We start from the raw sequence: 25,025 nt of genomic DNA on the forward strand, positions 1-25,025 counted from the left end.
TTACCGACGCTGAACCTTCATTTTAACTTGTCTCGGTGATAATATTTTATCTCAACAGCAAGACAAGGAGAAACCCCGATGCTCTGGGGAACCCCCCCAGATAACACGGAGTGGCTCACTCACGCCGGTATAGAACAGTTATGGGCTAAATACCCCGCGTATAAACAGACGCTGTGTTCAGACCCAGGAGGGAGGAACACCGCGTCCGCGGGTGTAGTATTTCAAAGCTCGTTGCAGAGGGCCTGCAAATCCAAAGGCATTAATGACGACTTCTCTCTCTCGGGGTATTAATTTAAGAAATTCCTCCGAGTGTGGCAGGGGCTACCACCCATTTGCTATCGTTGTGCCTGTGCCAGGGGCCACACCGAGTAAAGGCAGTGGCGATCACCTTTCTGGCAGCTTCTCACTCCATTCCTAATCCTAGGGAAGCACGCTGCGCGGAAACACCCCAGAGAACCCGGCAGCCGCGCACCCCCGTCCCGGTCCCCGGAGAGACTGGGAACACGAGGACCCGCGCACAACCGGCGCCGTTGTGCAGCGCGGCGAGGGGCGAGCAGGGGCTCCACCGGGTACCTGCTCGTGTTACAGGCTCCGGAATCAAAGTATTCTCACATGACACATCGCTGCCAATAACAGATTCCGGGTCCATTAAAAAAAAAAAAGTGGTGGGGGGGGTGGATACATTTTTGTCCTGCTTTTGTCTAAAACCCAGAAGCCAAGTACCAACACTTCTCATTCTTTTCAGCCTTTCATGAAAGCAATTCAACCAACCAACTGCGGTTCCACCCCGAGAGCGTCTATACTTACTTTTCTTACAGTTTTTGAGTGACGCACTACAAAACGATGGAAAAAAAACGGAGCCCTCTCCCCTCATGCAGGGCGTCTTCCGCCCTGTAAACTTGGCAAAAGGCGAACTGGACTGAAATCCAGCACTCTCCATATAAGGAAGCCCAGCTAAACATGTCATGCGTAATTTATGGGTAGCAGGCAGAGAATTAACCTTTGCGTGCACGTATTCGGCCCCGGTGAAAACCGGGCTGGAGGGCAGCCCCGGGGACGGGGATGCGGGGTCTCCGGGAGAAACCGGGGCGCCCTTCCGATGGGCTCGCGTCCGCCCCCGACAAAGGTCATTAAGTTGTAAGTACTTCTCCACGCACCTGTTTCTTTCATCTCCCCCCTCTCTCTGTCTCTTCCTCCCAGGCTGCCACCCTGGCCGCCGGCTGGGCTCTGACAGTGTCCGCAGAGCCCGGGGAGGCTGCAGCTGCCACCTCCCGCCTCCCTGCCGCTGGCGACGCCGCGCGCCGGGACCGCGCCGTGGCCAGCCCGCCTGCGCCCGAGCGGGCCCGGCCCCACTTCCTCCCGGCCGGACGGGCGGCGGGCGCCGACAATGCGGGGCGGCGGGCGCGCCCGCCCCGGGCCGGGACACTCACCTCTCGCATGTTCAGAGGCGGCCCGACTGCCGGCCGAGCGCCCGCGGCGTGGGGGGAGCCATGACCCCGGAGGCCCGCGATTCGAAACGGAACGTGTCGGCCCGGTCACGGGAGCATGGTGCGCGCCACAACTCGCGCCGCTGCAGGGGGAGGACTGGGCGGCCCGGCGCGGCCTCCGCTCGCCGGGGCGGTTTCCGCTGCTGTGCGCGGCCCCTCCCCGCGGCCCAGCCCCCCAGGAAGCCGGGCGCGCTCGGGCCCGGAGCGCGCGGCGCCCGCGGCGGAGGCTGCTCCCCGCCCGCGCCCTCGCCCTCGCCGCCCCGCCGCCTCGCCGCGCGGGGGCCGGGGTGGCCGCGGCCGCCCGCCGCTCGGCGCCGAGCGAGGGGAGGCATCCCCGCGCCGCGCGGTGGTATCGTCCAGCCCGGACGCTCGGCGCTGCACCCCGAGCCGCGGGGCGAGCGGGCGCACCCCTGCTGCGGGACTCTGCTCTGCCCGCGAGCCGGGCGGACAGAAGGAGGCCCGTGGATGGGGCGCGGCGGGAGGCCGGCAAGGTTAGCCTGAAGGTGAGATCAGCTCGGCTCGGGAGGAAACAGTAGGACCGCATGGGCTGCGCCTTGCAATGCGCCACACAGTCTTTGAACCTGGACGGTTCACGGGCGGGAAAAACACCTGCGAGACTGCCAGTGTGGGTCTCTCGAGGAGCAGGGTGTCCACAGTTCTGGAATTCCTTAGTAAAACCGAGTGTCACACAGACACAAGCACTCACAGACTAGCTTCCGTCTAGTTTGTAGATAACATGTGGCATGTAAAATCCCCTTTCTTCCCTGCTCTGCCTTACATGATCTATAGAAAGCAGAGCCCTTTCTTCAAAAATAAAGTCTCATTTTCTGAAATACTGGAATGTTCCAAGGCAAATAAGTCATATTAGTGCTGGAGCAAAAGAAACCGCAGCCCCGAGCCCCAATTCACTGGGTGTTATAAGATGTAACTTGCCTTTACTTTGAATGGAAAGAATCCTGGACCAACGCGATGTGATCAAGTTTTGGAGATCTGGGGGCAGAATTTCCTCTGGGTTTAAGGAATTTGCATAACGTGATCAATGATGATGCTAATTAGAAACAGTTGTTCCATGTTTTGAGCACAATTTTGGACAAAATGCTAGAATACGATGTGATAACCTTACTACAACTTTATCTTCAAGAGGGTGGGGCCCGCTTAAGGAGGAGAAGGAAAAACAGCGTGAAAGGTGCTGAAGTACAAGAATACGTCCAGAGGCGTTAGTTCCTGACCCTTGGCTAGATCCACAAAACACCGAGTTAATGTTGTGCACTGCTCCCTTCCAGAACAAATAAATTAATTAGTTAAATGGTGCCACCTCTCAGTGTTAATCATTGAAAAGTACCCAAGTGCACACACAGTTGAAGCAAATTGAAAGGACACTGACACTTCCTCAGAGAACAGGGATGGGCATTCTCTATCTGCCGGTTAGTAGCTACCCCAAGGTACCAGGACTTCCTTTCTTCTAATTCAGCATTCATTTCAAACAACTACCTTGGGTTCCTGCTATGCTAGAGATGCAAGAATGGATAAGACAGAGTCCCTACCCTCAAGGATAATACCTCTACTAGGGAAGAGACAAATAAAACAATTAATTCAGCCTAAGGGATAAATGCTAAAATGGTGGAGGCAAGCCCTAGGGGGCCCTAAGGAGAATCACAGAAGGCTTCCTGGAGGAATTATTTTAATGGGTGCCTTGAAAGGTGTGTAGAAATTAGCAAGATGGAAAGGGAGTCCAGTCCAGGTGGAGTGGAGTAAAGACCGTGGCAAATAGGAGGACTCCTAGTTTGTCTGTGAGAGATGAGGGAAGGAGAAGTGCAGAAGAGTGGCAAGCAGGAGACGAGCTGAGAGTAGGTCTGTGTTGATCCAAGGAGTCTCAACTTGACTCTGAAAACTGCGATGAGCTAGACTAGTTGACGCAGCCAGAGGATCAGCAGAGGTTGGACTTGTATTTCAGAAAGACCCTGTGGCAGCAGCTTGAGGGTGCCTGGGAGTGTGGGGTGGCTGCCTACAGAAGAAGGGTGACTGGGTGTGGACAGACTGGAAGCATGACTCACGCGGGAATGAGGAAGGGAGGTGCCTTGGGAGACTCCGAGGCCCTGGCTTAGCCTACTGGATTGTTTGCTACTTGCCTTCTAATGTCTTCAGTTTGCTTCCCCTTCTCCAGGACAATGGACCCTGACCTCTGAGTGGGGCCACCTGTGCATCTGCCAGCAGGTGGGGGCCTAGCTGGCTTCCATGGCCTCTCCCCAGAATGTCCAGCGAACTGCTGGTAGGAATTTATTTTCACTTGTTATCAGACCCTCGTAGACTTCCAAGTTACAGCTTTGGAGTTCTTTTTTCTTGTAGGTTAGACAATTCGCTATTTGAGGCAACATGGTGAAAAACAGGACTTTGAACTTGTGTATGGTGAAAGAGGGAAAATTATTTTTCCACTTCAGCACTGGAGGAGGGGGGAAGTTCTGGGAACAAAAGAGAAATTGAAACTGAGACAAATTTTCTACTTCACTGAACAGAACACAAAGAAATAGGAGAAAGACCCTCGAATGTTAATAACAGTAGAATAAACGTCCTGGTAAATGACAAACAAGAGAGAAAAAATGTTATTTTACATTAGATAAAGGAAAAAAGGGTGGCTAAGAAAACATATAAAACAATGGTCAACCTAGGACGTGAAAATGAGTCAAAATAAATGGTCATATGAAACTTCACTGTCACTGGTTTAGCTTTGTTTATTATCATTGATAATACTGTAACATGAATAATGACGTTTAGAATTTTGAAGCACTGTGACAAACACCAGATCATATGTTAAAATATTAATTCATGCTGCCAGCTTTCAACTACCGGTGGCATTCTAACCACATTTCAAATTGTGGAAATTATTAAAAAATCATTATAGTAATTAAAAATAAACAGTTCTTCATTTAGAATACTATTGGTATCCCCTGGGTGCCAGGAGAGCATTATGGCTTCTCTGACTTCTGTGAAGTGTAGACATAGTCCACAGGTTCATGAGTGAGTGCATCCATAAGTATAAAAAGAAGGTCAGTTGTGGATGGAGAGGGAAACTATAGAAAACAATTTCAGATGTAATAAAACTACATTTTCAGATAAAGGAAATAATGTTCACTGCAGGTCCGTAAAATGTTCCAGACCATTCCAGTCTTAATTATACCAATGAATCCCAATAGAAATACAGTTAAGGAACATGGTTTTTAGAGATAATATCAACTATCTGGTTTACCAATAATACAGATAAAGGAAGTGATAGCATTTATCTTGTTCACTGAAATGGGCATCTTTAAGGCACCTGTGTAAGTGTGTGAGTGTGTGTGTGTGTGGATTGTGAGTATCTTTCTTGTTCTACATACCACCTTTATAGCTCAATAAGCTCTCACTGCTTCCCAAATATAATTTGCCTTTTCTGGCCAAAAAAAAGAGGAAAATTCATCTAAATGAAAATATCCCAAGAAGGTATGCTTTTTAAAAATCGAAATATGAAAAGGTCCTGAATCACTGATCTAGGAATGCTTTTTTTTTTTTATACCAGGATAAAAATAATCCATTGAAAGATAGTGTCAAAACTGAGACCCAAATTTGGGTTCCTTGTGTTCTAGTCCGTGTTTAAATATAGATGGTTAAGAGAAGAAGCTGCTGGAAGGCAATGGAGAGTTGGAAACACTTTTGTGTAGAGAATCCACTTTAAGCAGATGCATTAAATGTATCTCCATTAAATTTCATAGCAGGGGAGGGGCACTCTTCCCTGGCCTGAATTCAAACTTGTTCAAGTATCTGAATAAATGAATATACTTGATAGAGTTAGGTGAATTTAGTTTACCTTCTAGGACCTTTATATATTTAACATGCCAGGTAAGTTTTTAAAATTATACCCAGTATTTAAATATAAATAATATATATTCAATCATATATTGTGTATATATATATAACATATGTAATATAACATATTATATATTTAATATATATACTACTTAATGTATAAATCACACAAATGTGAAAATATTATATAAAATCAATGTATTTGTCTTAAAATGTTAATAAGGATTAAAACTGAGTTAAAATATTAATTTGATTCTGCATTTCTCAGTTAAGCTGTTTTACCTAAAACTTGAATCTACATCTTCAATGTCATTATTTTGGCCTCTGGCAATAGGGAAATAGATGGAAATACATTTCAGAATTAAAAGTTTAGAACCACAGAATTGTAGTAGGGAGTGGGACGTCGGAGATTCTGGCCCTGTCCCCTTGTTAGAGCAGAGAACATTGGGTAAGTACACTGGCGCCATGGCAGAGCAGAACCCACACCAATGTCTTCTGACTCTCAGACCATTCATTTTCATTGCTCTTCTTAAAGACACTGGGGTGACAAGAAGCTCCAACACAGGCATAAGGGTTCCTCAAGCTTCATGTGAAGAAGAGCCACAGGAGATTTCTTGTAGAGTTCTTTCTTCCTTCTTCTCTTTTTTCTTCTTTTATTATTTCCATTTTTCCATCCTTCCTTCCTTCTTTCCATACAGAAAACACTTTTCACACAATGCCTCTATTTACTTCACAAACGTTCATGGGGCATCCATCGTGCTAAGTCCCGTTCCAGAGGCTGTGGTACAGAAATGAACAGCACAGCCCAGTCGCTTCCCTCGAGGAGTGTACAGTTGGCTACGGGAGACAGGCACTAAACAAGCAAAGGACAAATATAAAGAAAAAGATAAACAGGGGCAATTTCAGATGGAGATAAGCGCTGTGAAGTAAAAGAAAGCAGGCTGAGGAGGGCAGGATGGTCAGGGATCTGGAGAGAGGCAGAGCCCTCCAGGAAGTGGGGTATCGGGAAGATCATTCAAAGCAGTGAGAAGTGCGGGTTTGGAGTCTTGCATCCTGAGTCCTTGCCAGGGCTGGAAATGCAACGGTGAACAAAAACCAAGAGGACACCTAACCTCAAGGAGCTTACAGTCACATGAGAGAAACAGTCTTCATCAAATTCTTCAGACTCAAATGTAAAGCTGCAGTCAGTGGGGACCACTGAAGTGTCTGCTTGGATGAGGGGGGGAGGGTGGAGGTGTGGTTGGCACAGGAACCAGATTTGCATTCACAGGTATAACTAGATTACTCTTGGCTGCTGTGTGGAGACTAACGGTCTCATCTCAGAACAGAAGGCGGGAAGTGCCAGAAGGGTGGGCCCTGGCCAGGAGGGCAGGGGCAGCCAAGGGCTGAAGGCCTGGTGAAGAAAGAGGCTTGGCTGAAGACTCTTCACAGTGAGATGCAGTAATTGTTAGAATCTTACATCTCAGAGCTGAACAGGACCCATAGGATGACCACCTCCGTGCCTTGAGGGAAGTGACATACATGTGTGGGGAGGAGATTTATTTCTTTCCTGAAGTCAACACAGTATAGAAAACTCAAAATTACTGAAGATAGAATATTCCTACAAAAAAATCAGCAGTTATTCCAATTCCCAGAGATAGTCACTGGTTATGTTACAGTTTATTTCTTTCCAGGGTTTTCTCAACACGTTTTTTACGTAGTTGGTATTGTACTATATATGCTATTTTGTGTTCTGTTTTTTTCCCACTTAATCTCATAGTATAACTTTATAAAACAAATGACATCTCCCATGTCATTCATTATCATCCTCATTTATGGCGTGAGGTAATGGAGTCTGGAGCATTAACCCTTGACTGAAACCTCACAGGCTGTAAGGAGCCAGGCCTCCTGCCCCACAGTGTGGTGTCTCACAGCCTGTGTTCCAGATCCAGAACTCCTGGGTCTAACCTGCAATGTATCTCTGAACACTCTACCTGGGATAGACACATGTCTTCTAATATGGACTGTCATTAAGGAAAAGAAAGTAGACAGTCATGGTCCTTTAATAAACAAAACAGTTAAAAAATGAAGATGAAACAGGTAGCCAGAAGGTCAGATCGGCCATATTACCTATGGATGCTTAGGATATACAGTTACAGGGAATATCATGAAACGCTTTCTACCATCTCATAAAATTGTGTGTTGTGGCTTAGCCCAGAATCCCCTTGTAATCTTGTAAAAATAGTATCTAATAGATCTTACAGCATAAATGTTATAGTGTAACTATCTTATGTACTATAATCCAGACATTTCTACATATTAACTCTGTTCCCCGTAGAGAAAGCAGCAGAAAAATATGGCCATTGCCTCATTTGTTCCTAAATGCAAAGAAGTGTTTGCAAACGCCAGAGGCACGGCTGAGTTTTCTCTTCCTAACTGTCTGCTGTATCTCTCTCCTCATTGTGCGTTGGAAGTTCCTTCCTTCGGGCTTCTCTGATAGTCCACATCCCTCTCCTTTCAGTCCATTGTGTGGGGTCTCTCTCTCTGGATCTTTTGTCGCCCCCCCTTATTCCTTCTTCCCTCTCTGTTTCTTGAAATTATCTCAGACCATGTGTCAAGGGATGTCCTAACGGGACTTTTGAATAAGAACAACTTTTGTCACGTTAGTAAATGGTGGGAGCATCTTTTTCTCTTTTCCCCTCTTTGCCTTATCCAGCGGTGTGGGAACTGAGCAGTATAGTCATAAAGTAATTCCAATATCTTCATGTAGGCGTCAGTATGCTGGCTATTGCTCTTTAATTCATTTAACAAATATTTACTGAGCACCGACTATGTGCCAAGAGCCGTGCTTGGCACTGGGGATACGTATTGGGACCTCTTTAAGGTGCTCACAGTCTAGTCTACTTGGTGGGCACAGAAAAAAACTGGAAAAAAAAAACCCACATTTGGAAAAGAGTGTAGCAAGTGAAACCATTCAATTAAATCCAACAAACGCTGAGTGCCCACTGTGTGCCCAGCAGATGGCAAGGAGGGTAGGGTTGGGCCCAGCCTTGCTCCTCACTGACTCCCAAGCAGCCGGCAAGTGGTTAAATTACCTGGCACGTGTTAAGTACTTCATGGCAAAAAGAAAGACACGAAAAAGTCGGGAAGGGCCAAGTGACTTAGGTCACCTGAACATTTTAACAAATTACAGTGCCAGCAATGTGAGGAGCAAGTTTTTTTTTCTTATTTTCACGCCGCCATTAGCCTCCTAAGTGTGATTCTAGTTCCCAGACCCCGGGGCTCCCAGACAGCCGGCCTCCTTGCCCTGCCCTCAGGGAATCCCAGACTGGCCTCTCCACTCTCCCTCTCCCCCAGACCTTCAGTAACAAAGCCTCGACTGGGCTATAGGAGATTATCTGATTAAAGTCATTCACACCAAGGCAGGAATGAGGCTTAACCCTTCAAAAGTGTTTGCTTTGACAAAGGACAGCTTGTTAACCCTAATGAACCGCTAATTGGCAGAACCTGGATGGCTCTGAGGACGGATCCCTTCTCCCCACTTTCCCAGACGCCCACGCCAACATCCTCCCTTTTCTATTTCCCCTCCTGAAATAAAGGAAGAGGGGACACCGGTGAATTCAGAAATGTTGGAGACTCTGATGTCACATATTATCTCCGTGAACCCTCACAAGAGGCACGTGAAATGGCATTTACGAGCCCATCCTAGAAACGGGATAAAACTAGGGCCGTGGTTCTTCACAAAGGCGGCATTTGGGATTGATACAGTGCAACCCAGATCAATTAAATCTGAATTTTGGGGAGTGGTACCCCAGCATCAATGTTTTCTTTAAGGTTTCTCAGGTGATTCCAGTGTGCAGACAAGGTTTCCTACCACTGAGCTAGATTTAGGAAATGAAATTTCCCAGAATAAGTGACAATCCATTGACCTGCCCCGTTTTATCCCTTTGGCAAGTAAAGTTTATTTGGCTCAATAGAAACAGTATTCTCTACAGGAAACTCTGTCTCAAATAGTGTTAAGTTTCAGTAAACAGCCCATAAGCATCTAGAAATGTGGGAGTCAGGACGGGTTGTGGGGAGCCAAGATGGTGGTGCCCCTTTGTCATGCACCTGGTTGGACATGGTGCCTCTTAGGCAACCAAACTACGTCTCACTTTACACCAGGTAAGCATCGTTGGCCTATGGGCTTAAAAACAAACTAGACAAACAGTCAAGCCCACACAGAGGACAATCCTACATATGCCCATAAGGCTTAGGCTGCTGTTCGCTTAAAATCCTGTACCCTGCCTCTTTCTAAGAAATTGTGATCATGGGTGCCCCTTGAGAATGACTTCAGGGCCTCTGAGAGATCAGGAGTGTCCTGGGGCACTTCCTTTTGGATTTGTTTATATCAGACTATAGAATATATCTTTATATATATATATATATATATAATGTGTATATATATGTAATGTGTATGTGTATATATATATATGACTTTTTTGGAGATAAATCTTTTGCAAATTTTAGTATATTTTATAAATTTATTCAACAAAGTAAGATAGTTAAATCATAAATACCAATAAATTAATAGGGCATTTTTCATTTGCACCTCATTTGCAGGTAATGTTGGAAGTCTTAATTTATGGTCTTTGTGAGTGTGCCATCGGTCCGAGTGACCCTCCGGGCCCCACCTGGAGGGATCTGAAAGTCCGTATTTCTGCTACAGGTTGAGCAATGAGTAACTGCTGACAGGACCTCATCCCATCTAGCCTCCCCAGGAATGAATGTATTTTTAGACAATTTTGGACATACTTTTCCCTTTCCAAACTTTACCAGCTTATCAGTAACTGCCGCGTTTTCACTCTTAAGTGTCTTTGCTCCCGTCCACAAACAGTCCCTGAGTACCTGCCATAATTCCGGCCTTTCCTAGAATCCGAGGCCAAAGGGTGAGTGAAACTAGACCTCAAGCTTCTTTAAACATACAGTCCAGCAGGGACAATAGATATGAGAGAGTAAATAATCATAACCCACTAAGTAAATAATGCAAATGTACAAAGTGTAGTGAAAGAGAAGACCGAGAGCGTAAGCAGGTGAATCTAAGCTCAAAAGGTAGACAATTATCATCATTTTTATGGTCTCCCCTTTTCTTCATAGAATTCAAATGTCTGGAATTACAGCCACGTGAGAGCCATCACAGGACCTAGGCTACATATCTATACTGCCAGAATTCCTCTTCATCTGTAACACAGAATTCTACTGCTGGCTGCATGACACTGACTTGATTTCTGTAAGCTGCAGGGTGTCCTCCACGCAGCCCCGAGGGCAAAGTCTGAAGAACTCTGACCGATCATTACTACTCCACCCGTGCTGTGTTCTTTGGTCTTTACTTTCATTCATTTCCTGGGTTTAATCTTTTAAGGCTGTGATAGCTACAGACAAAGCCAGCTTCTCTCCTGTACCTTCAGAGAGTACAGCATGTCCGCTTTTGAATTACTATGCAGAAATCCAATTGTATTATCTCTTGTTTTGTCAAAGTTAAAGGCTCTTTTTTAATCTCTGTTCCCGGATGTAAATTTTTTTTTTCTGTTCCTAGATATAAAAGGTAACATGTGCTTATTTTAAATAACATATCAAGTGCCTTTTAATAGGAGTTTATTGATTCTCCCGGGTGCCACTGTAAAGATGTTTATGTGTGATTATTCTAGACGAGCAGAAGAGCAGTAGTCTATAACTCCTACCCACGTGCTTACTCCCATGCACAGTGTCACTTCCTTCTGCAGCTTCACGACACCCACGTTCCTGCAAAAGCACTTTCCTACCTGTCGTTTAGTCTTTACAACTAAGGAAAGAAAAAGCTAACTGCATAATAGAGGCTGGCCAGTCTAGGCCTCTCTTATCGTGAAGGCGTTCTCTCTAAAGATAGTCTAAATTACACACTTAGCCAGGGCAGTTTTCCCTTGGTGAGGACGTTGAAATCTGTTTATTCTTACAAAGTTCTGGTAGGTTTGTCTTAGAAGAAGCTGTAAATGGTTTGCCGGTGTCCCTCAATACCGAGAACTCTACATGGGCCCTGGGAGGTGTTAACTTTGTTAGGCTGGACTAGAACTTGTGGAAAAGGGCATATTTGGCACAAAATATCCAATTTATATGAGGCAGCCAAAATTAGTTATTCATAAAAGAGAGCACATGGATGATTCTTGGCCCAACTTTGGACATTTTCTTCACCATGCTGGAAGAAGCAGCCAACTGAAGTAAACCTATTTCCTTTATGACTAAAGTGCTGAGTGACTAGGGGGAAAACACTGTCTCCTGTGGGGTTATTGGCAACAGGTACACACACGCCAAATAAGACACATGGGCCAGTTTCCACGGGCCAGAGTCACGGCTGCTGCGACCTGGCCCTTCTGCCCGGGTTGTGGCTGCTCTCGGCAACGGGGCGTTCCCACCTGCCCCGCCAACACAGGACAGTGGCCTGAGGATGCACCACACTTTTGAGAAGATTCAGGGAGTGTTATTTCAAAGGCTGATGGTCTGCCCATGGCCTTGGCCCCTGTGAAATGAAGACAATCTTTAGAGTCTGTTCTTAGGCACGAGATTCCAGACAGTCTCTCCACGTCTCAGTTTCCTGCAAATTTAAAACATCTAAGTCATAGAATTGTGATGATGAATGACTTCACGAGAACTAATCTAACCTAGGACAGGCCTTTGATAAATTATAGCTGTTGTTATTATTTAAAATGGAGAGAAATTATGAACTTAAAAATCAAGAGTATTTACAAAATAAGCTTGTGTTAAACTTCAGGTCTCTTTAGAATATGTGGATTAAAATCAAATTGCAACTTTAAGAAATTTATAGCTATTTTTCACAAGATAAAAGACAGATCCTCTTACAGTTTTTGAATAGACAGGTAGGATGTAATTAAAAGGGAATCCCAGACATTCCCTGGAATGGTAAACAGGCACTTGAGAAGCGTCGCTCTTAATTGGCCGGCACAGCTTTCTTATGTGCGACTTTCCCCTCCCACTTTACAAGGAAAGACGTGGGAAGGACAAGCCCAGCCAAGCACTAGGCATCGACCACTGGAAAAAGCGTATATGAGGGATGGTTGCATGGAAACCACTTCCTTTGGAGCCATATGTGAATTTTTCTTTTAAACCCAACCAGAGCAGTTGCCACAGGATAAAATTTACTTGTCTTCTTGATTCTTTTAAGTAACAAGTCAATGCCTTCCAGACATAGCTTCCCTTTTCTCAGCTTTTACTCCTACCTCCCTGAAGAACGTTCTCTACTCTATCAGAACAAACACGCTCAGACTCTAAGAGGAGAAACTAATGGTTATGTGTTGCTAAGTATTATTTAGTAACAAACACTTGGGCCATAGGAATGACGACATCACCCACAGAAAGGGGAACATTTACACTGTTGAAAGAGATTCTTTTCCAACACGATGGGCCACCAACCAGAGGAACAACGCCAAATAAGGCAGGCGGAGCAGCCGCTTGGCTGGGAAGAAGGCATCCTCAGCATTCAATTCTGGAGGGCATCATCAGCCCAAGTTCAGTAAATAGTCATGCTCCAAGCCCACGTGGGCATTCTATGCTCTCCTCCTGAACCTAGTTCATGTCAGCAAGTGTGTGCTACTCTTACTGCAGAAAACCTGCTACTGCAAGCTTTCAATAGCTGTGCTTCTTGGCTAATCTCCTCACCTATAGAAAACAGCAGGTCAGAGAGTTGCTTCATGTTTCCGGAGTGTTCTCTAATATTCATACATTGCAGATATTCATGCATCTATTCTCTCACACACGTGCACTTGGAAATGACACACCATCTCACACTTTGCAATAATCCGATAATCTGGTGAGTCATTATACCCACATATTTATGTGATAGGAGGGACCGTATTGCTTGAATAGCACATAAGGCATCTGGACCGCTCCACACTTCCCAATACCAGGAGCATAATGGGCTTCCATTTGGGCATTGTCGGGAGCTCCTACAATATCGTGTCTGCCTGCCTTGGGGAAATTACGATTGTGTTCCTCTCCACCCACCCACTGTCGCCCTGCTAGCACACACTCTGTTCAAGCCCACTAGTAGATTTTCTTCATTGTTAGCTCTTAACCCAAACCAGCAATAGAAGAAACCATTAGCTTCTTAAGTATAGGGGGGCAACATTTGTTCTTGTGGTCCCTAACTAATAGGTACTGAGTCTCTTTACCCAATTAAAAAAAAAAAAAAAGAACATGTCCTTCTCAGTAAGCTACTTATATGCCTTTCCCAAATCACACTCAACCTCCCAACTCCCCCTAAAAGTTGTGTGCAACTAACTCTGGGGTTTAAAAGGTAATAATTGGGTCATTTAGATCTCTTGAGATGGTAAAAATAAATCAGAGGAAGTTTATAATTACTGTGGCAAATGCAGAGTAAGTTACTGCTACTATAAGAGGGACAGGTTGATGCTGCAACGGTCCCTACCGTCACTGGTGCTGGGATTGGGGAAGAAAGAAAAAGGGAACATCTGTTGTCTCCAGGGACTGGAGTGCACTCTCTTCTCTAGTCTTTTCTGCTTCACATCCATGAGGAAACTGGGGCGCCTGATGACCCCATTACCAGGCATCAGTGTACCTGTCTTTAAGGGCCATGATTAGGGTCAATTATTCCATAGGAATTTTGCTGAAAAATCTTAAGTTGACAAATTTAAATAACATTTGAGCTCTTTTCACTTTTATCAAACCCACAACTATTATGGAAATGAAAAGGCAAGAAAATGTAGTTAACCTCCGAAGGCAAACAGTTTACCTGAAATTTATCTAAATATAATAATTTATCTCCTAAGAATGCTTTTGACCTATGAGGTAATTCCTGCTTCTCTTCCAACAAGAGTTTTTCCTGGTCTATGTCAGGCACAGATAATGACCCGCTCATTCATTGCACTCTTTTCCCGAGTCCACGCGTGTGCATGTCCTTGCAAATATTTACTCACAACGTACAACTCCTTTCCTTGGCCAACAACCTGGGTGACCTGGCCCTCGGCTCCTTAGCTTCACTTCGCACTACTCGCTGAGACCTGGGCTCCTCCTTTCTGCTTCTCAGACATGCCTAGCTCAGTCCTGCCTCTGTACTTGCCCATCACTCTTCTTGGGCCACTTGTCCCAGCGTAATGGTAAATATTATCATTTCGGGGAGGTCCCTCCGGAGGCCAGCTAGGTAAAGACGTTTCCCTCTCTGTCTCTCTATCCTTATACTTTGCTGAATTGTCCTCATGCTGCTAATAATCATCTGAAATTTCCTTTCTAAAGATTTACTTGTTTACTGGTTTACTCATTGTCTTTCCCCACTAGACTGAAGTTCAGCTCCTTGAGGGTAGACACTTGGTCTTGTCCATCACTGTCTACCCAGCATCTAGAACAGTGCTCAGTGCACAATGCTTAGTATATAAATACATGAATAAATGCACTTCAAAATGAAAACAGAGGCTTCTCACAAGAATTAAAATCCTCTCTTCACATAACCCACTTCCTGAGAAGAACCACAGAGTCAGGGTCACCAAATACCTCCTACAGTATGACCGTAGAACAGAAAAAAAAAAAAAACAAACTCGCTCAACATTACATTTATGTAATATTAAAATATTTTTTCAGTTCTCTGAAATTTTCCAAAAATTTATTATCCCAATTCTTTTCCACCTAATGAAAATGTTGCTAGTTCAGCTTTAAAGCTTTTTCCTCCACGGAGCCTTGTGCTATCACTGCACCCAGAAGTATAACTCCCAATTATTTTGATGTCTCAGGTGACCCCTTATATTTTTCATATGGTGGCTGGAAATCCACTTCTTTTAATATTTCCCATACTAGATTGTAAGGTTTCTGAGGCAGGGGCTGCACCGTTCAATACATAAATTTCTAACTGGATCCAAACCACAGCTGTGCCTGCCTTGCTTCCCAGTAAACAAGGAATAGAGGCCATTTAACAACATGATAAAGATCCAGCCTCAGTTCTGTGACCATTAACAAGCTACCTTTCTCTCTGAACCTTTCTTTTTTGTTTCTTAAATCTGTAAAATGGGAGTAATAGGATTTATTTCACAGGGTTGGTGAGAGTATTAAATCAGTTAATCATGTGAAGTGCCTGACATACAACGGTATTTAAAAAATGGTACTAGAAAAATGACATGCAATGGTAGTAAAAAAGATATTAAAAATGTAGTAATAAAGCTACCATTATCATCATCATCATTATCATTATCATCATTTAGGGCCTAATAATCTCAAGAATCAAGTCATATGCTTATAACCTTAAACTTTTGGATGAACAAAAAAGCCCACAGTTTTCCTAGATTAGCTTTATAATCCACTTCAAGACCAGAAATAGAACCAGGAAATAATTACACAACAATATGTGAACTCTATGAAGCCAGCACCGGCAGATGGTTAACCAGGAAAGGATTCTGGAAGGAGATGGCTCTTCCGTCTGGCTTGAGGAAAGCAATGAACCCCAACTGGCAAAGAAGAGTGTTTTTCTTGGTGGTGAGGACAGGGCAGAGCAAGGGCAAAGGCAGAGGGGCAAGCAAGGCCGCGTGATTGCCCCTCAGGATCCTAAGAGGCCAGTAGCAGCCACAGTGAACTCAGCTCCTGTTAGCTCGGTGGAAAAGAGCCAGCACAGAAAAGAGAGAACTTCTTGATCTATTTGTTGCCTCCAGGGACCAGTTTTTGCTTTCAGTTCCTTCCACTCAATGTTAACAGAAGTGTCCCCACCTGACAATTGCCAGGCAGTTTAGAACCCTACCATAACCAGGCCTCCCAGACGACCTTGGGGGACAGCTGTTATTTTCTATTATGCCTGTTGTATTTGTACATGAGGATCAGAAATGTTGAGGCCTTTTGCTTAATCATCATTTATTTGAGTACCTACTATGTTCCAAGCATTGTTCTAGATTGTGAGAATGGAGCCTGAACAAAACAGACCAAATCCTTGCCCTCATGGAACCTACCTTCTAGTGGGAGGAATAGACAATCAATAATTGAATAAAGAAATAAAGCTGAAAAATTTATGTAGTATTAAGTGCTGTTGAGAAAATTAAAATGGGGTAAAAGGAGAGAGAGTGATGGGTTAGGGTCACTACAATAAAATGCGTAGTTAGTCTTGGAAGGCATCCCTGTGGAGGAACATTTGAGGGGGGATCTGACTAAAGAAGGATTGTGTCACAGTGACATGTGTGGGAAGAACAGCTGTGTGAGACCTTATTCACACAGCTGCTTGTGCTTTGAGGACTTGCTTGAGTCCAGTCCCCACTGTACCATTTCCACGTGATGATGAAGTGATGCTGGGCCTGCCCACTTCATCACCTGGTGCATCAGATAATGCACCCTCACCTGGGACTTTGTGGCCAGTCATTTGGTCTTCATAGAACCCGCGAATATGCCAAGAGCTAATTCTCAGAACAAGAGGAATCAGTTACCAAAGAGGTAATGACTTTTTTTTAATTCCCCAGGAGAAGAGAGGGAAGAGCCTGTGCAAAGTCCCTGAGTCGGGATGAGGTTAGGATACCCGAGGGGAACAGGAGGAGTGGAGCCAGAGCATGGTGAATGCAGGGATGAGAGGCGGGACACGAGAGACGAGGTGCAGGCAGAGGCCAAGATACATGAGCTAGAGTGAGGAATTCTGATTTCGTCCCAAATAAAATGGGAAATCATTGAAGAATTTTGAGCGGGGAGTCACATGATTTGATTTATATTTTAAAAGGTCATGCTGGGAGGGATGCAAGGGTAGAAAAAGAAAAATTTCTTAGAACAGAGATGACAGTGTCTCACACTGTGCTCAGGATGGTGGAGGGGTGAGCCTGGTCAGCGTTGGGACTTATTTTGGAAAAATATATTGACAGACTTGCTGATAAGTAGGATATGGGTGAGGGAAAAAAAGAAATCAGTCGTGCTTTTGACCTAGGGAACTGGGTGTAAGATGGTGCCTCGTACTGACCGAAGAAGCTTGGGGATGGAGCAGAGAAGGGAGGGCGACGAGGAGTTTCATTTTGGACGTGTTGACTTTGAAATGCCTGTTAACATCTGAGTGAAGAGGTTTAATGATCACTTTGAGGCATGAGTCTAGAAGTTGGCAGAAAGTTAAAGAGGTATGGATTTTTTTTGTGTGTGTGAGGAAGATCAGCTCTGAGCTAACACCCATTCCAATCCTCCTCTTTTTGCTGAGGAAGACTGGCCCTCGGCTAACATCTGTGCCCATCTTCCTCCTCTTTACATGGGACGCGGCCACAGCATGGCCTGACAAGCGGTGCGTCCGTGCGCGCCCGGGATCCGAACCTGGGCCCCCAGCAGCGGAGCGCGCGTGCACTTAACCGCTACATCGCGGGGCCGGCTCCCAGGGGCGGATTTTTTAAAATGTAAAGTTATGGGACTAGATATCTGGAGAGAGAAGAGAAGTAATTTACGCAACATCCGCAGTCAGAAAGTGACAGAATGTAAACTGAAAATGAATCTTTTGACGCCAACCCACTTTCTCTTGCTACTACAAATATTGAAATGCATTCATAATTATAAGTACTGGAGTAGAATACGGGGCCATGCTGGGGCAAGAACATTCTAAAATCACACACAAAAGGGTGAGAATTTTTCCCAGTGCTGAAGGACTACACAAATTCATGGTTGCTTTTTTCCTTATCTAATTACTTTTCTGTAAATATGATAATATATGCATATTTAACTTGAAAAAAATCCTCTGGAATAGTAAATTCATAAGGTTGACCAAGTACCACAGATATTTACTTTCTTATCTGAAATTGTCACTTTTTGGAATACCCAAGAGGATAAATGACAATGTAGATTGAATAGAATTTGGACATAAAGATAAAAGTTCAAACCATAACTCAAACAGGTATTTCTGAAGTGTGTTATAGTGTTTGAATTAGGATGTATCAGGATTGTTTAATAGAAATGGCTGGGCAAGTAGCACTTGATCTTCATGGCTTAGAGGAAAAAAAGATTAAAAGTAAATCAATTCAAAAAAATAAAATTAAACCAATAAGAATGCAAAGGGAAAACAATCCTAAAACTGGAAACAAACTGAAACAAATGAACTTAAATGTATTTCAAATGAATACTATGATAACTCTGAATGGAAAGAAAAAAGAAGGAGAGAAGGGAGGGAGAGAGAAAAAAAAGAAAGGAAGGGGCGGGAGAGGAAGAATTCATCCAAGTAATTTACAGAATATTTGGTGGGGTGTGGGTGTGTGGGGGAAGAAGTGCACACGAACCCTGCACTCTTTTTCAGTAGGTTTGCTTATCGTAGTGGTTTCGGTAAAGCAATTCAGAAATTATTTTAGATGTATTGTAGAATTGAGCAAATGAGTAAGCACGTTGATCTTGTTAGGACCCAGGGCTCACGCTGTGGAAGAAGGAGAACACAAACATGGAATGGGGAGGGCAAGAAAGAACCCTGTGGGGACGGATTGGAGGTGGAGTATGAGACAAACTCATGATGTTCAGAATATATGTGCATGTTTACAGATGTTTTTATGTCTGCATGCATATGCATGTGTGTACGCATATTTGTATGTTTGTGTCTCTACGTATGTATATGCATTAACAAATTCCTGCTGAAGAGTCAAGAGGCAGAAATACTCCAGTGGCAGTGAGTACACCCAATACCCAGATCTTAGCCTCTAGCGCCATTCCCCACTAAGAGAAATGAGAAATGAATGATTCCAGGGGTGGGACAGGATAGGTACCCGAGCAGCCTAGAACATCTTTTTATGCCAGAAAGTAAGAAAGTGCTCACTATTATGGTGGGAGCATGCCACAGAATGAATGAAGGGGCTCCATTGGCCAAATGTGGACAATTTGAGCACCAAAGTGATTAAGGCAGTAACGAATTATAAACCATTGAAAAGACAGGAATTTATGAGTTCATACCAATAATAGATAGATACATAAATTAAGAATTAAATACATGGGAGAGAAGGGAGTTCTTCTGCTTACAGTGGAACGCAAAAGACTGACACAAATATGGAGGGAGTGCTGGGGAAATCATCACTCAGTAACCATTATAGCAAAGGCTGCATCACATGAGGACATCAATTAATGCTAGACCCAAGGGGAAACTTTTCATGAGGAGCCATCATTATAAAATGGAGAAATCAGGCAACACCTTGACTAGGCAATCAAAACTAGCATCTCCAATGTGGGACAGATGAGCATCATGGGCCCCTAGATATGATAGCGTGAGAGGAAGCAACATCACCCCTGCAGTATTCTAGCATAACCACAATCTAATCACGAGGAAAGGGCACACAAATAGAAAATGAAGAACACCGTGTTAAAAAGAAAAAAGAGTTGGTGGATAAACTGTGTTCTTTAAAATTTTCAGTTTCATAAAAGACAAAGAAATGTGTGGAAATGTTCCAGATTAAGGGCGGCTAAAGAGACATTGCAACTAAATGTGACACTTGCCTCTAGACTGCATCCTTTACTGGAGGGGAAAATATTAGGAAGGGTATGATTAAATAAGTGGCAAAATTGGAATATGGACAAATATTAGATAACGGTATTGTATCCATGTAAATTTATGAAGTGGATAATTGCATGTAACCATTACATAAGAGACTACCTCTATTTTCAGTAATTATACGCTGAAGGAAAGGGCCATGCTGTTTGTAACTTACTCTCAAGTAGTTAAAAAAAAATCATAGAGAGACAGAGAAAGAAAGAATGAGAGCAAATTATAAAGCAAATGGGGTAGAACATTAACATTAGGCAAGTCCGGGTAAGGGTGTATGGGAATTCTTTACATTTCTACAACTTTTTTGAGCTTGAAATTATTTCTAAATAAAAAAATTTAAGAAATGAAGTATAACCAACGTTTCTAGTTAGCATTGCCGTCAACACACAGTCTTATTTTACTCAGAAAGCAGCCAACTTGCATCGAGAATATTTCTGCCTCTCCTCTGATTCAGAGCTGTTCACCAACACAGGAAAAGAATAAAAGCATCTGCTTAAATTTTTTTCTTATGAAAAGTGAAAATTAATTGAACTAAGGTATACTTAAAAATTCTACTAACTTTATTTTTTTTCAGAATCAGAACAAACTGGTGAAGTTTTTCAAGATCATATTACTATTTATATTGTTTCCAAAGAAGAATTTTGAGAATGTGATAACCACTACATGTATAAAAAACTAAAAGCTTATGATGAAATATCTGTAAAGCAGAATAATAAGGAGCTGTGACATTTTATACTAGTTCACGGAGCAACACCAGGAGGCTAACCTCATTTCTGATCTACTTTCCATGGTTCCAGTATCAATGAATGGTTTTAATGCCATTTTTCTTTAAATTTAGATGCAAATTTAGTATTTTCCTCAATAATACTGAAAAATTAAAATCTAATTTCTGTTCATACATAGAACGATAAAAAAATAAAGCTGGAAGGAATTTGGAAAACATCACATCTAAGTGCCTAATTTTAGTTCATGCAAAATAATAAAAAATACCAATGATGTCAGGTAAGTGTTGGAAGCATAACAATAATGCTCAAACACCAAATAACTTGCATTTTAAAGATTTAAAAAATTAGCAAACAGTGCTTTTATTTTTTACAATGCGGATGTATAAATTAGACTGCATTTAATGTATATTTTTAAATGGAAATATTCAGAAATGTAAAAGGACTTGCTGTATTCGTTATATATGCAGAATTTATTTCTTATATGGAAATGAGATACATATTCTATCTTATAGAGCACACGTATGGCCACAGTGCATATTTTTGTGAACACAATAATTTTGCCATTTACTTAGCACATATTTTTATTAATATAATGAATATGGATATGCTACATGTGTTACTTATTTGCAAGTCACATCCATTAAAATAAATAAAAGATCAACAGATATAGGTGGACACAAATTTGCTTTTAAAAAGCTGGAAGATGCACATTATCTAGACTTAGAGGATTTTTGTTTCTGAATTCAAAACATGCCATTCCTCTTAGTCTGCACCCAAACCACAGTCTTATTCCAGGCAACAAACTTTCTTGTCTTTTATTTTTGGAAATAGGAAAATGGCTGAAAGAAGGGAAAACAAAATGAACAAACAAAGGTTTCAATGTTTCAAAAGTTCTAAGTTCGGTCATTTGTGTCAAAAGCAAATAGCATCGTTGTTTCAAAGTGAAATTATTATTTGAAAGATGATGTATTTGCCAGGGTGGGATGAGCACTCTCTCTATAAGCAGGTGGGCAGCTTTGGGAAGTTCAGACTGTGAAAGAGGAGGGGAACATCCACTAACCTGTGAGATGATCTGGACCAGCCCTGGATATCGGTAGTCAGACAGAACCCCAGCCGGATCACCCACACGTCACAGTCGACCGTGTCTCATTAAGAGGGGTATACAGTTTCACACTGCTATACAGCAGTCATTCAGTCTCAACTTTCATTAGGCTCAATGAAAATTTATGTCTTAGACGATGTGTCACATGAATGTAATCTTAATGGAACCTAGTAAAATATATGTCTATAGTTCAAAAGTCAAAATTTATGTTTGCCAGCAATAAATTATTTTCAATGTTGTGTTTAATTTCACTTTAAAAATGTGGTTCTGTGGGCAGGCTCTCAATGCTTTTTCTTATGACAGTATGTGAAATAAAAAGAACATGCAATGCATCCTTCTGTTCTAATAAAGACAAGAATATCCTCTTCAGCAATCTGTATGTCTCATGGAAACTCAGCCAGATAGGCACTAATTTTTTTCTGTAGATGCAATTTTCTCAAAGACAGAATGAATTTTAAACTTATTTTCCATAATCTAGAACCAGTTTGTTCATTCAAAGACTTTAATAATTCTCAACAAGAACAACAACATCAACACATCTGTCTTGCCAGCAAGAAAGCATTTGCTCTCCTTTGGCCTTCGTTTGCCCCTTCTGAATTACAGCGGTGATCAACTTAGACTGTAATTTCCTTGGGCTATGTTTTCTCTTGGTCGTTATCAGTTATTCAATGTAGTACCACACTATGTCTAACACACCCACAGCACTTAATGCTTCATGATATCAAAACATCTCATACTTACAATTCTGGACTTTTAAAAATACTTCCATCATTTATTTTGTTAAAGAGAGGGGCGTTAAAAATGGTACTGTTACAAATAACATAATCAAGTTGTAATGGAATAGCTGTGTTTAATTGTTGTGGGATACATAAAGGTGAAGGTGCACAATTTTAATGGATTTCTCACAACTATCAATTTAGTTTAAAAATTATGATCTAGTTAAGGATGTCAAACTTGAGGCAACAGTTCATTTCCTGAATTTATACTACTAACAATGTGCCTTTCTTCTCCCTATAATCAAAAGACAACGACTCTTATTACCGAACTTTGCACAAAAGTAGTTTAAAAAAACTATTTTCCCAGGTAATGTAATAGAGCCAGTATGACAGCACTGTTTGCCAAAATTGAATAAAATTAAATCCATTAATTGATGGAACAATGCATACTTTCTTTTTTGGAAACCATGCGATTGATTATTCTAATTAACAAAGCAAATCAAATTAAGTAAGCGTTTAAATATATTATTTGAATGTATTATATGTGCATACACATTATATACATTATAATATATATTACATATATACACATATAATATATATATAGCTTGGGATATTTCCTCACCAAATCTCACACAGCAAATGAGTGATGTGTGTCACCTTCAAAAATGAATTAGTTATAAAAGTGCTTGCTGTAATTATCCAAACTTTCACATACAAAACCAGATTAGTTCACTTACTGCATTTTTCCTTTTAAAGATGTATTAGACTCTGTCATGTTTTTACCAAAGTATATGGAAACCAACTGCTTTTAAAAGGAAGATTTTAAAATTGTTATATAATGAATACAATTGTATTAAATAGTTAATGTATATAAACATTACTCTAGACTGGCACAAAGGAAAAAAAGAATTCTGCTGGATTTAAACGACTTTAGAGTTTCCTCATGAGATCAGTTTCAGCTTAGTAGGATCTCCAGTTATGAATCCAAACGGGCTTAACTTGGTTTTAGTTCTTGCTCTATTTTTAAGCATTATAACTGCAAATTAATCTTATTAAGACAAACACGAATTTCTATAATTAGATTTACTTATCTTATTTAGATTTTTAAAGCATACTATCTACACTACAAGTTGTTTTTTCTAAAGTATTTAAATGTCATCATAATGTGATGATATGAGAAATAATACTGAAATGTCAAATTTTAAATAATACAACATATTTTCACAGTGGTTAAAAACAAATGCAAGAATATCTTTTTCCTGGAAAATGTCCAATTAATAATATGCAAAATTAACAAATGGATATATGTAGAAGAATTTACAAATGTTAGGAATTTACTGAGGCTAGGGGAAGAAAAAAGTTCTCAAAATTTGTTACTAATACAAAAATTCTTTCAGCACTGAATTGCGTACAAAATTATGAAAAAGAGAATATTTTACTTTGCAGTTAAAATAATTTAGAGATCAATAAGAACTTTAAAAATATCCAGCTTTTTTAAAGGTTGTATGTGAAGTTGAAACTTTGTAAATTTACTAAACTTTTTCATTTGGAATATTGACTACTTGCTTGAGAAAGCTACCAGGTGTGTCTAATCTACTTTGTAATCTCCAGCATTTAAATTGTTCTATAAATAGCAATCCAAATAATAAAATGAGAAATAGCAAGAAACACTTTCTTCTTACCTCTATGTCTTATTTACAGTTGCTTGTGAAGCTGCTTAAATAGTTGAGTTAAACTACCAACACCTCAAAGAGCTCTGTTCTCTGCTTGGCTCTCTTCTCTGGTCACATTTTTTTTTTCCTCTGCAAAAGGATAGTCTACCAAAAGAGGAAGTTGTGAAATACCAAAGTCATTATTCTTTATAAATTTTCTATGGAGAATGGAAAATTATTCACAAAGCTAGCCTTGGAATCACAATTCGGGTTCTAATTTGTGTGTGTATACATCTGTAATTAATGATTAACGTATACACATATTTATATGTGTAAGCAAATTTTAGAAAAGTTGAGTTGTAGAAATCTATACGCGATTAAGTAATGCTCATTTACATGAGGAAACATCTCCTGAGTGGCTAAATGATAAGTAGAAAAACAGAAAATACTGCTCTTTGCGGAAGAAAACTGTCAAGCTGATACATGAGGAATAAAGTTGCTTTTTTAAGGCGAATTAACTTAAAGTCTTTGGAATATGACCTAAATGCTAATCTGACTACAGACATCTTGTTGAAAGAAAAAGAAAAAAGAAACTTCAGTAAACGGGCATTTTCCTGGAATCTGTGTGGTGGTTTTTTACCTACGAGTCTTAAACTTCCTTTCTCATGAAGAGTCGCCTGTTACATACAGATAAAGCATTGCAAAACTGAAACTGTTGCTTATCCATGAGCTATGGTCGCTGTCAACTTCAGCCACAAGAATAAAAACAGGTGCAGATCCTGCAATGCTGAACATTTAACCAGTTAAGTTTCTAACAGGTTGGAGCACTAATTGAAAATATTTACAAGACAGTGGTCAAAAAAGGACATAAAAACAGTTGATCAAAGCAAGTGCTATTACCAATGTCAAATAAAAGGAAATATTCATGTATATATATACTTCCCCCAGGTTACCGAATAATAGAAGCAAATGAGTTGCTTCAATTTGTATGTGGCAGTCCCTCCCACCCTCCCTTGCTTGTTGGAAAAGAGGA

At 41.7% G+C, this 25,025-nt stretch overlaps 1 protein-coding gene across 11 annotated transcripts in view; it reads right to left on the reverse strand.

Annotated features, from left to right (window-relative positions):
- MBNL1 (muscleblind like splicing regulator 1) overlaps positions 1-24,111 on the reverse strand; it is a 196,187-nt gene extending 172,076 nt beyond the window's left edge. For 5 of the 11 annotated variants that reach the window (XM_058550691.1, XM_058550686.1, XM_058550678.1 and 2 more), the window contains exon 1: positions 1,431-1,580. In XM_058550691.1, coding sequence (XP_058406674.1) covers positions 1,431-1,439 — 9 coding nt within the window. In that variant the 5' untranslated portion in view covers positions 1,440-1,580. Of the gene's footprint in view, positions 1-807; positions 1,133-1,157; positions 1,273-1,430; positions 1,581-24,022 lie in introns of those variants that run through there. The other 6 variants (XM_058550703.1, XM_058550659.1, XM_058550699.1 and 3 more) reach the window with 6 other exon arrangements.
- Between the last annotated feature and the right edge of the window lie 914 nt (positions 24,112-25,025).

This window comes from Diceros bicornis, chromosome 2 (genome assembly GCF_020826845.1).
Source record: "Diceros bicornis minor isolate mBicDic1 chromosome 2, mDicBic1.mat.cur, whole genome shotgun sequence".
NCBI lineage: Eukaryota > Metazoa > Chordata > Mammalia > Perissodactyla > Rhinocerotidae > Diceros > Diceros bicornis.